Source organism: Pholis gunnellus, assembly GCF_910591455.1.
Source record: "Pholis gunnellus genome assembly, chromosome: 14".
Taxonomy (NCBI): Eukaryota; Metazoa; Chordata; class Actinopteri; order Perciformes; family Pholidae; genus Pholis; species Pholis gunnellus.
In genome coordinates, this window is record NC_136541.1 from 5,081,173 (window position 1) to 5,094,639 (window position 13,467).

General features: G+C 43.1%; 1 protein-coding gene across 1 annotated transcript in view; it reads right to left on the minus strand.

Moving 5' to 3' along the window:
* Positions 1–13,467, minus strand: part of adgrl2b.1 (adhesion G protein-coupled receptor L2b, tandem duplicate 1) — an 81,335-nt gene that overhangs the window by 20,311 nt on the left and 47,557 nt on the right. Inside the window, exons 6-9 of the mRNA XM_079173369.1 lie at positions 8,029–8,325; positions 6,498–6,598; positions 4,635–4,820; positions 3,264–3,302 (exon numbers count right to left, since the gene is read on the minus strand). Of these exons, the coding sequence (XP_079029495.1) occupies positions 3,264–3,302; positions 4,635–4,820; positions 6,498–6,598; positions 8,029–8,325 (623 nt within the window). The remainder of the gene's footprint in view (positions 1–3,263; positions 3,303–4,634; positions 4,821–6,497; positions 6,599–8,028; positions 8,326–13,467) is intronic.

The window sequence follows — 13,467 nt, forward strand, 5'->3', positions numbered from 1 at the left end:
CCGGGCAGCAAATGGTAAAAATACAAAATAAAAAATAGAAAAAGGTTGCATGCATGGCCAACAGTGACACGACTGACACTGAAATATCAAAATCACTCCGACTGAAGACACGAGGGTTCAGGAAAGTCAAGGGCGGCTGAAATAATGATGATCATAAAAGATGCAGTATGTATTATTCAATAGTCTGTTTACCAAAAACCTAAGAAGCCTCTATTGGACCAAATTCTTTTTTGAATAATGTAGAAGTGCTTTAGGGGAAGAGGAAATAAAAAACACATGTCTTTTCCCCTTCCCTTCACTGCTGTCTACAAAGAAGCTTTCTCAATTCCTGGTTTTAAGCTGCTATTTTCCAAAAGAACAATTACCACCATGAACAAAACTATTATTTCCCTGACGGGATCTGCCCATTACAGCCTTAAACACTACTCTCCTGGAGGAAAGTGGGCATTATCCCGGAAATCCATATCCACAGTGGCAGTTTGAGTCAAGACGGGGGAACATTTCTGCTTGTTTTCAATGGAAATCCTTTCATTTCCTGCTTTCTGATAAGCAGTAAGTAAGCAAAACATTCCACAAGTATCATATGTTGACAAAACAAGTTTCCTCTGACCTCGGAAGAGTTCACGACTCCTGCCCGACACAACAAACCACAACTTTGACACTACGGAGATTCAGAATCCAGCTCAACCCTTGGTGTGGTAAATCAGAGTGACAATTTAACCATAGGTGCCATTAACCACAGCAAGGCCCACTACGAGAACGGTAATTAACGACAACAAGCCCTTGCTCACTGTACCAATTAGTCACAGCTGTGATTATCCAAAACACTAATTGACCACAGACAGGATTATCCGTTTGCCTGGAAAAACAAGAAAGGGGATCAACCAAAGTCTGCACCAATATATGATTAACCGCAACATTTAACCACTGAGCTCATATTAAACGCAGCGGTGATGACTGTATCCAGACGCAGCGCTCTCAGCGTGTCTTTATATCTGGGCCTGAGCACAGAAATCAATCTCCGTTGCCCTGACCTTGCAGGCAACTGGAAGCTTGTGAGCTGTGACTATGATAGGAGTTAAGTCGCTCTCTGTGTGTGTGTGTGTGTGTGTGTGTGTGTGTGTGTGTGTGTGATTGTGTGTGTGTGCGTGTGTGTGAGCACGAGAGAGAGCAGTGGCCATTACAGAGACGGAGACATTACAACCAGACAGACACTAAATGGTGCCCCCCCCCCCTCCCCACCCCCGCGGTGAGCCATCCTCAAAGGACCCATGAAATCCAAAAGGAGAATAAAAAGTCGCCTGTCTCTAATTTGTGTCGCACAGAAAGATTCCGTGTTCAGACTGAATCCTGGTTAATTCTCGCCTGGTTGGAGGTCACTTTACAAATCACTGGGGTGCTACCAGAGGAGCCTCCACAGCTCGCGCTATATAGCCTGAGAAATTAAACGGCGCTGACTTCAAGAGCAACAGCGGATGATTAACGGTTAGGGTGACCATATTTTCTAACCCCCCCCCCCCCAATCGGGGTCCTCGGGTGAAGTTGTTCATGCACCATAGGCATTTTCATAAGGATGGGGGACAGTTACTTCAGCACTAGCACACTTAAATTACAGAGCGAACGCTTTCCATGGACGGCGCTTCAGCAGACGAACAAAATAAACGTTTGTCTGCAAGAATCAACCAAAAGATTTGAGTGTTGTCACTTGACTCAGACTCAGTTAATAAAGATGATAAAAATCTGGGGGTGTGGATTTAGGAAGGGAAGTTACCGCTGTGGCTTGTTCCTCATCTCTGCTTCAGGCTAGCAGCATGAGGTGACAGCAACCCCTACTAGCATAACACACCCAAATCTAGTCTACATGGTCTCCCTCGAATTGCAAAACTCTCACGAGATGGTTGAGGTTAGGCATTGACCTGGAATGGTTGAGGTTAGGGTAAGTCGTAGAGCAGCGAGCAGAGTTTTCGCACATTTTCTCAAATCTAGGGTAATCATCTAGACAAGACCCCCAAATCTCCGCCTGAACTGTTGCAGTTGAGTTGCATTTTGGGTAATGTAGTTACTGGGTTTTGACAAGGAAGAAGAATACGAGGAATAAAAAAAAAAAGGATGTTTCTGTTTCAGCTGTTTTGATACCTCTTTAAAACTGCCCAGCATGGAAACATGGTGGAGCACTGTTTTAAAACCAAATGTCAACCTCATAGTGGAGTTAGAGGAAAAGTCAGGGGATGCAGACTGAAATACCTCAACAACCGTAGCATGGACTGCCATGTAATTCTGTATTTTGTACAAAGTGTTGTACTGATGGTTATAAAGAAACAAAAGACATAAAAACATCCTTGGATGGTTTAGTCAACCCAGAGGTCAGCACATGAAAGCGTAATTATTTCCAATGTATCCATAAAGCCGTGCTGCTAGCACGGCTAAAAAGTCACCTCTAAGTCAGCTGTGGGAAATGTATCGTCCTTTTTCTCTCAGTAAAATGAGACCTCAAAGAAAAACAACTCAAACTTGTAGAGAGGCCCCATGAGCCACTGGAAAATACAGAATCTGTTCATTTGTATTATGCCATGCAACGCATGTCCTCCCCAGTGTTTACACCATGCCCTTGTCTTTCAGCAGAACCTACCCGAGGAAATATACTCAACACAGCAAAGGAAAAGCAAAATGTCTGGGGGGGGAAGACTGAAAAATCAGAATGGAACACAAACATATTAATGGGCTCAGAAATTAATCTCACAGATAAAACACAACTGCGATGGGAGAGGAGGGTTTCTTTTTTTGCTAAGGGGACAAGGGACACGAGAAATTGTACAATGTAAGCAAGTGAAAATTGAGCACACTGCCACTTTGATCACACTTCTGGCTGACAGGGAGGTGCAATTACGACCGTGGGAAGGCAATTATTCACACAATGTATGAAGAGACGACAGGAGAGACGGAGGGAGAGAGAAAAAGAGCGGGGGAGGAAGAAAAGGAGGAGGAGAGAAAAAACGAAAGAAAGATGTACAAGCGATAGCGCACAGAGGACAAAGACGGAGTGATATTGACAGTGGCATCCTCAGATGGACAGAATGACGGGAGAACAGACAGCCGAGTCAGATGAGGGGAGCAGCCACATCTTGTACAAGCAGCAGGTCACCAGGCACAAACTGTAACAGGACAACCAAGGACATAGAGACGGACAGTGCTGCATGCTGCTGGTCAGGCGTTAGAAAACGGGGTACAAAAGCAACACAGAAAGCCTACAGTAGGAGTTATACCTTCATGTACGCCCTGCATGTCTTCTCTCTTTTTTGAAGCTTTTCCACACAATAAGAGGATCAAGCACAAAAGACAGATTGTAGAAAGAGGTGGTAAGAACACAGGACGCATTAAATCATGCCACTTACCATTACAGAATTAATGAAAAGAAGAAACGGCGCCAGCCTATAAACTACAACCTTGAAATGCTCCGACAGCCTCTAAATGCTATTTGGGGGAATTCTAAATGTGAGTATGGATCACGTAGTAGTGAGGAGAGGAGATGAGAAATGCACAGTAGTGTTAAGGGAAAATATGCTGAGACTAGATTCTGATGCTGCCCATTAGTGATGCTTTAAAATACATGGAGGAGAAAAACAATGCGGGATGAGGTCATTTGTATTTCATGGCATGACGAGAAAAATCTAGTTTAACAACAACAACAAAAAAAGCCGTTATTGGTGTCTTGGCATTAACTACGTCGCCTTCTCCTACCTAATTGAGCAAACCGGAGAAAGTCACATACCGTAGCTTTCACACTGAACAGGAAACAAAGAGATAAAGTGTTTTTTTGTATCCAGATTGCAAACTCCACATCATAAACACCTCCTGCAAACACATGCAGGAAAAGGTTTCTGCCACGGACACCTCCGTGTGCCACTTGTTGATGGAAGAGGGCTGGATGAAACTTTAAAGAACCATACCAGCATTTTAGCTCCTTGAATAAAAATCACGTGGGTGTGATTTCTAGTAAAGACAATAAAACCATCGGTTTGGTCCTTTAGCTTCCGTCGATGTTGCTTGTCGTCAGCCAATCACAAGTTCTTATCTTCAATTGCTTAATAGCGAAGTGGCTGTCGTGGGCATAAAGGCACAAACAAGGGGCGTTATTTTGGTGCAAATAACCTTTTACCTTTGTTTACACAGCAACTGCCTTCGAGGAAATCTGAATAACTGTCATTTTTCAAACTGTCACTCATCTCTGCATGGGACTGCCTCTAGCTGAGAGATGTAGGTATGTCTCTTGGGCCTACTCTTTTTTTTTTTGAGGAGTGCCTGCAGAAGCAGTTCCACACTTGTCAGCAACGAAGTTTTTCCTTTGTGCTGGTGGGGGGGCTCACGGCCATTAGCTCCTTTAAGAACTGCCAGGTGAGCCGCTTTTTTTTTTCTTCCAAAGCCGGTAATTACCAAGGGGGCTGTGGAGGAATGAGCTTCCCCTCGGGGCTGGACCTGCCTCCCTAACCCCCTCACCTGAGACCGTGCGTACCCATTAATGTGGCTGAGTGCGTCGGGTTCGTGTGTATTGGTGGGCGCCCCGCTAATGAATGTCCTGAGTCATGCTAAAACAGAGTTGGGGCAAAAAAGGGGACAAAGTTAGAGTTTCACAGCACCTTGTTGAAGCTGCGTCCAGCTGAGTCCTTCTCGCTGGGCCTGAGCTCCTGCAGCTGAGCGTCCAGGATATCCACGAGCTGCTCCATCAGGCGCACCGAGGAGCTCACGTCACCGGCGAACACCGGGCCCTGCGTGTGGCGCGCCAGCTCGTTGGCTAAATTAGCAGCATTTTCGCCACTTCGGATCTAAAAACAGCAACGAGGAAAACGGGGGGGGGGATGTCAGTGAAGCGTTCTGCAAGCTGAAGCTGAAATAATGTGTCCCACATACACCTCAGAGTCCTCGTCCCTCGCAACATTGCTTGTTCAGAAAGAAAGAAAGTTATTAAAGTCTGCAGAGAGAATACAAACAAAGGGATTGCATGTGTAGCAGGGAACATAATAGCACAACAGTAACTAACAAGCTGAAGAAAATAAAAACACGGCTGTACCGTGAACAATCAAAAGCTGTCAGTATTTGTCTTCTCATCTGTGATCAGTGAATTCCAACAGTTATTTTTGTGATAAAGTGTTTTTACACCCAGCCTCCTCCGTCTTAACTGAGCTGTGACCCGATTTATTACTACATACTCCCGTTATAAAGTATATACTATATACTTATCTTCACGGTATGACAATTGTGCAATTTTACTCACAAAAATCGATTTACTTTTCCATTTTGTACTAAGAGGAAATGAGGCAACACATGCACACGCTTCAATCCAAATGTGACTTTGGAATTGCACTGCCAATTAAACTTCACAAAGAGAAAGCCAATGCAGCGTTCATGTCATATCACACAGGGCATAATTACGAGTGACTGAGTGGGAACAACATGCATAGCATTCAGATTCAAAGGTGCAATTCTGAGTCAGATATATCAGACATTTCTGACAGCTGTGTTTTCTACGATATGGCAGAAAGAGCTACGGAAGTGTCAACAAATTTGTTGGCGAAGCGGCTGCAGAAACCGCCGTCGTTGGCAATTACATCTAATTAAAATTCAATATCGATGCAATCAACTCAGCCAACTGTACACTTTCTGTATCTGGATTCACAAAAAAGAAATGCATCTAACTGAGGTTATTATTAGGTTAGATACGGGTGGAACCATCTTGGAATAATAACTGAGCATTCCTGAATTGGAATAAGGTGAGGTTTTCTTATTCTTCGTCCAAAAAATATACTTTTTTTCATTCTGAAGCTTTATCATCAATTTATTTTAATTTATTTTAATATTTTGCATATATGAGGAGCTTATGTATAACAATAGTGTCAACCACACACTCAAACATCAGGCTGATTTACTGTGGATACTGCCTGTTTCTTTAGTAAACTTTCCAAAAACCTGCGTGTCATTGGTATTGTAGTGAAGTTTGGAAATGGGGCACAGTTATTCAGTCGGTCTCGTCTACATTTCCCAAAAACCTTTTCTGAACCTGCTGCACGTGCGAGTTGTTTTTTCAGGTCAAGAGAAATCTCTTCCTTAGAATGCAATATGTTGCGTGTTTGTGCTGCATTACGGTGCGTTCAGGCTACTGAAACTGGTATCTTGTGCGTCTCCATTAGATCTCTACCTGCATGACTGCAGAACATCAAAGCAGAAGAGGCAGTGAAGAAAGAAGCTCTGGCTCTTTGATTCTCAGTAACCGACTGCAGGACTTGGCATTTAATCCTGATAGCGCATTTCTTTCTGCTCCCACGCTGTATTTTAGCTACACTTGAAAAAGAAAACACATTTTCATGATATTTACCCTTGACCACATCTCTGCCGGTATAAGAAAAATAAACCAAGCAAGCAAAAGGTTCACTTGATGTTTGATTTGAGGCACGTACAGTGTTTGTTTGCTGCAAAATGTTGTAATTGACACATTTCTGTTTTACCTTTTGTGCCACTTGAGTCACCCAGTGGGAGGTGCAGTTGCTGAGGTCTGGGCCTTTGGAGCACCAGGTCCCTGCCACGCTGCAGAGGAAGGAGGCGATGCCTGTAGTACCACACAATAAACACAACAGTTGGTGGGAAGCCAAAGCCTTGCTCAGATTCAGTTGCTCCCGCTGATCCCTCATTCACACACACTCTCCGGTGCAGGAAACTCAAACTGCTCGGCAGGAACAAACCACTTGCAAGCAATTTGAAAGGCTGCAAGCTTTGTACAGTCTACACAAAAAGAACAAAAAGAAATGTAGAAGGCATACTGAAACATCAGGTTCCTACATCGCTTGGACAAAATAACAGAAGTGTAAACACTGTATGCATGCATGCATGTCTGGATGAAAATTCCTCCTAATGAATGCCACTTCACTGACAACAGCGACAACATACTGTATGTAATCCAATGCGCGTTCCCGTTTCACCCCCACAGTCAAAACATCGTCTCTTTTCCGCTTTCATCCTCCGATAGCTGTGCTTTGTATTGTGACAGGTCTGTCAGTATGTGTGATGAGGTGTTAAGGTAACTAGTGAGAGACTTCCTGTGCGAGTATCATTGTCAACTGAACTGGTGTAACAGCATCATGTGTCCCTAACTGGTGACAACATACACTTCCAAAAGGGATTTTTTTTCAAATGCGAGAAATAACTGAAGAAACGGTCTGAATGTAATTAAGACAATAAGTAGAGATTGGACATTGACAGCGCTTCCTACTTTATAAACTTCTCAGATATTGTGCGTCAGCTTCATTTGCTGTCTGTGCTCCGCGAGCACGGAAATGTGCAACAGCATTTTTCTCTCTCCCTGCACTCTCAAAAAGAAATGAGTTTCAAAATGACACACAAACAGGAGCAATGTTACCAATTTTCGGGGGAACTGACAGCCTCTAATCATGCTATATTATGGTTTGAAATTTCACATGCCCCCTAGCTGAAATGTCACAGACTCGGTACACGGAAGCAAAGATGGAAACGGCACATAAACTAACTAAATGAGCACAAATAAAGTGACGGGGCCATTTTAACAGATTTCTTGTCAGGGATCTTTGAAGTTTTGTTCCTGATCATTTGTATGCTGAAAGTGTGATTCTGTGACTCTTTATGAAATGCTTAAATATTAATGGGAAAAGGGAGAAAAAAAAGAAAACCCCATTAACCCCGTTTACCCTCTGCAGAGCTGTAGTAGTAGCGAATAATAAAGATAATTACAAATAGCTGGACTTACACAAAATGAAAAAATAGCATACGATCTAATACTGAGTTACTTGGAAACATGTGCACGTAACTGGATGTATTTTCATGACCCAGCTCTGTCATAAGTAATTAGTAGTAGTGTTAGCAGTTCTATATAGCACTCGCATCCTGCAGGCAGAATGATGGGTGGATAAAGGTTTATTAAGAATCTAAGAATATTAATAGATTATCGTCTACATTAAGTCATTAGACGTCATCAGTATGTATCGATCAAACAGATGGTGGGCCTACCTCTGGTCCCTTTGGGGCAGGGCCTCTCCACAGTGCTCCCAGTGTGGGCCTGGGGCCAGTCGATGGCTCTCCTCCTGGTCGCCTCGCAGATGCGTCTGGGTGTCGGTGGCAGCTCAGGGACGGTGGGCTCGGCTGTACCCGAGCCCCGATTGTCCTCATTCGGGTCCCTCCCGTCTCTCGGATCTGCGCCCGCCGCAGTGGTGTCGCCCTGCCCCTTCACGGTGGACACGGCCGTGGTGATGAGGACCGTGGTCCTGGGCACGGGCGGCGACACCGAGAAACCCTCGCTGGTTGGCACTAAGAGTGGGAGAAGAGTGAAGCTGTTAGGGCGCGAGTCATGAATGTCCTTGCCTTGAACTCCCATCGTTTCTAGCAGTGGGGGAACTGCAACTGTTTGGAGTCCCGTGGCTTGTTGGTATTGCTAGAGTTACTGCTGCCCATAATTCTTGGAAATAAAATGCTTCGTGCCGCTTTCAATCGCAACTCTGCACCTTCACTAAACAAAATCAAGGCAAACCTGTCAACACCACACATCTATCTCTTGCTATTTTTAGTGTACTTAAGCCCATAAATAAGACAAGCAGTGGCGGTGGGGCATCTTTTGACAAAGCAGTGATTTCCTCCCAACAGAGTCAGTACCTTGGGCTGATTAAATGTCAACAATGAAGACAAAGCCTGTCTGCATTTCACTTTTGTTCTGCCTGGTCCGTCTCTCTCACTTTGATAAAGCTGATGTGCGGAAGGAGAACCGCACTGCTCTGGGCGAAAAACATACATCAGCAATAATGCGATTCCAATGTATTCAAGCCACGCTTTCCGCTGCGAAACGAATCTATGTGTGAATGTGCACGCGCACGTGTCTTTGCTCCATTGCTCAGGTGTGTTGCTGCTTAGAACGACTGCGTGCACACGGACGGATAGCTGCTGCAGAGAGCTGGGAGATAACTAGGAAATGAGAGCAGAAATAGGAAATCTATATATATCGTATGAAGTATGAATAGCCAATATGAATAGGAAGAAAACACAGTGAATGTCAATGTGCATGTGCATGTGCATCTACACGGATATACTGCTCTCATGTATGAATGATCATACATCCTTTACCCACAACCACCGGATCATATTTAGAGATAAAAGCAGCTTCCCACAATGAGGTCTGCACTATAGTGCCGTCTTCACGTTCCCCGGGTGCTTCTGGGAAAACGCAATATCATGCTATCTGACACTCCATCATCAGACACATATCTCCATTTCCTGAGAGAGAGAAGGGCGACAAAGCCCACATTTCACGTTTCACACTAATCAGCCAGTCAGGGGAATCTTTGCTTTTTTCATTCCGGTGAAATATTTATTAGAAAGCTGATATCGGGCGGCGTGGTCAGGAGGCCACGGGGAGGTTGAAGACTGTGTTCCCAAGACGCTCGCTATAAGAACAATAAAGCCCAGACCATCTGACAGTGTTGGCCGAGTTGTGACATTTTACTCCGTGACCTTTTCTCCTGGCAGGAGCACCCGCTAATTACCTTTTTACGCTTTCACTCACTGTGCGTCTGTCAGCTGCACACTCACAGGTTGGCCAGGCCAGCATGGCAGCTAAAGTAACAGCTGACATGTTCGCATTAAATGAGCGAACGATGATGAAGTGTTCGGTTAGCACCCACGGCTATGAAGGTGTTCAGAACTACGACAACGAAAGCAGGAAAAGGACCCCAAGATGATGGGAAATGTGAAAAGAAACGGGATCGCCATAGTCTTATCGTACTTCTATATAAAGTACACTGAACTAAACTTATTGAAAGAAAAAAATAACCTATTTTTTTTCCCCTAGTGCAGACAAAAAACTCACTTTGTTTATAGAAAAGGGGTTAAACAAGAAGTTTTTCAAATTGATGTACTGCCAGTGAAGATTTTTTATTGTCTCAGGCAAAGTGAGATGATTCATAGGCTGACTCTGATGATTCAATACGGGCATATAATGCAATACGAGGGCAAGTATAATTGAGTTTGAAAATATTAAACTTCCCCATACCTGAGCAAACTTTTCCACAGGCTGATATCCGCCCTTATATGCATTTCCTGAAACAACTTGCTGTCATCACCTGATTAACCTGCGCCCGGGATCACAGTCACGGGTCCAAAGCCCTCTACCACCCACACTGCATCGCTTCATCACAAAGGAGTACACAGGACAGAGAGGTGGTGGGTTGTTCATGCATCTTTGTCATCTCGGCAAAATGCTTTTAGCATATATTATCCTTAGGGATTCAATCAATTCAGAGAAGATGCATACAGCTGGGAACGTTGAGTGCAAGGGAAAGAAAAAATTATATTTGTCCACATCTACATGTTGGGGCTGCAACTAATTCATATTTTCATTAATCTTATTCTCTTGTTTAGTCTTTTAGTCTACAACATGTCACAAGTGGTGTAAGATGTGCACCATAGTTTCCTAGAGCTCAAGGGGACGTCTTCAAAATGACAGTGTTGTTTAACCAACAGTCCAAAACCAAAAATAATAATAAATTTAACATTATTGAAGGCAAAAACCCACAGTTAATATTCATATTTTGAACCAGACTGTGCCGGTGATTTTGGGGTATTTGTGTCTTAAAAGTGAGTTCATAGTTCCTGCTAACTTCGGCTTCAAATCTTAGGTGTCGCTCTGTAACGCTGAATATAATAAATAAAAAATATGACTTATTAACAAGTTAACAGTCAGGGATGCTCATGAGGACTACGAGTCGTCTTTCAAGCCTAAATACTCTGTTCTCTGTGTATCACTTTAACGAGAGGGTGAGCCTTTCTGCTGTTCTTCTGTTAATTTAATTGTAAATGTAATCTTTGGGTTTTCAGGCCATTGTTCTAATCAACACAACAACCCATTTGAAGATAGTTTTTGGGACATCGTAATGGATATCTTTCCCCATTTTTTTGACATTTTAGAGATCAAACGATTAATCTGCTGATAGAGAAAATACTTGGCAGATTAAACCAAAAATAAAAAATAACAGTAAGTGGCTGTCCTAGTCCCCTTTAATCACCCACAAAATCCAGAGGAGATAAAAGCTAATGAATTATACATTACATGTTCTATTACATATCGTATCGTTTTTTTGTCATTGTCTCTCTCATGTTCACTCTCTCAGGCAGAATCATGAAACACGTCGCTTTCATTAATCCGACTGAGTGATTTTATTATTTTTTTAAATCAAAGACAGGATATGATCTTTGTGGCTATTTACCGTCGGCATGTCTCGGGCTATCGCAGTGTGACGTTGAAGGACATCGAGAACATTGAATAAACAGCGTATTTATTTAATACTACATCAAGAAACATGCTTGTCAGATGTCGAAGCATTTTGCGGGCTTGTTATGATCTCTCTGCACCGCGCGCGCGACAATTTTCTTTTGATTGCGAATAACACATTCCCCTCCAGTAAGAGCCGCGTGTCCTCTGGTAGCACTCAGCCAAGAGAGGGCTGAACCAATTAGCTGCCATTTCTCTCAAGAGGCGGTGAAGTCACTCTTTATGGGCAATCTGACACCAAAGGCATACTGTTGCCATATGCTGAATAATACCTCTTGTAAATAATGGAAGAGTTTGAGATTGAACACTTGAAAAATGTCTGTCAGCGGAGTCTAAACCAGAGTGTGTAAATTAAAACAGAGCTAAAAAAGAAGGGTGGGGGGGGACCATTATGTAAGATCATCAATCAAGACATTAGAGAAGAAGCAGAATTAGTTTCATCACTTTATAGCCCCCCAGAGACATTCAGGAATCTGTGGGGAAGATGACAAAAAAAATATGACGCCATGATCAGATGATCAGAGATTGTTTTTGTCCTTGCTTTTGCAGCTTACACCGCTCCACTAAACCAGCATTTTTATCTCAAATTACACACATACAGTGAGAGCAGTAAAAGTGATCTACATGTCCATACAAACGGCAGGATGAATGGATCATAAGCCGCCTTAATACCTGCTATTAGGGAAGAGCAATGGCAACTCGCAGCCAAATCAAGCTGTTTTCAATTGGTTTAAATTCTGAAGATGAATCACTTACAAGGCTAATCCTCCCGGCACAATGACAAACAGACAAAGGGAATTATCGAACAGCCAGAGCTCAGTTTAGAAATCATCTCTACTTTAGCGGGTTCTGTTGAAGGCTGAAACCAATCAATGTGTGCTCCGGTCTCCTTTCTCTCCCTTGGAAGTTAGCTGTCCTCGAACTGAAAGGCACCTGTTTCAGCTGCACACAATTCTACCCCATGTGAAAAGGTGAGCAAAGTCTCTATTGTTGATCCAAATGAGAAAAAAAATCCCTTCTCTTTTTCTTTTTATCTAACCTGAACACAGTGGCGGCTGGTGACTGAAGTAATAGGGCTGGAGAAGAGGAAAACCAACGTATCGATGGACGTTTCTGTCGGATTAGAAAGTAGTTTCATTTATTTCTCAACGTCCTTCAGATAAACAACTAAATATGTTTTATTTATATTAATGAGCCACCATTAAAATGTGTATTGATGTTCTTTTGGGTCAGATACAAGATATAAAATGTTAATTTACAGCATTGGGTATAACTTGTCAATCAATTACTCATTACATACCACTCAAAACTAGCTGGTTCTTGAATGCAGCACATTACCTGCGCAGTGGTGAGATTTAGCATGTCCGCTAAAGCGCACAGCGTGCAAATGATAAAACGTTTGAAGTTATTAAGAGTGGCGATCAAAGAGGGTTACTAGGGATAACAAAGTGCAACTGTACTAATACAAATAATCACACATTATTGTTAACATATTACGAAATTATGCAACACTCAGCTTCTGGTTGGTGGATTTTGTTATCTTTCCAGAGAGACAGGCTAGCTGTTCTCCCCTCTTTCCAGGCTTTATGCTAAGCTAAGCTAACCGACGGCTGGCTTCATATTTACCGAACAGACTCTAGAGTTGTATTCACCTCCGAGAAAGCGAATAAATGTATTTCCCGAATCGTCCCAAATTTGCGTAAACCAAACCAACAGGCCTGTTGAGGCGCTGACGGCGCTCCATACAGCACAATAAGTAAGACGTGGTGTGACTCAGCGTGTGTGGGTCTTCATATGTATCTTTATTCATTGTGCATCGGAGCTTGACTCAATAACAAGACTGTCTCAGAGGATAGGAACTGTGTGAGAGCTACAGTTGGTCTTTTTGCCTCTTTACATAGAGCCAGCGCTGGTAATTAATGACAGAGAAACAAGTCCCAGAAGACATGAATTTTACATTAGGCCGTTTATATGCGCTCATGCTGTTCTGCTTCATCCAAGCCTACTTGACGGGAGCGCACATCTTTGCATGGAAGGTACAGGGCCACAAGACAAATCATCTGCAGTTTACGCTGTTAAACATCTCTTTATCTTGTCTTTACTTCTGCTATATATTAAAACGCAAGTCGATG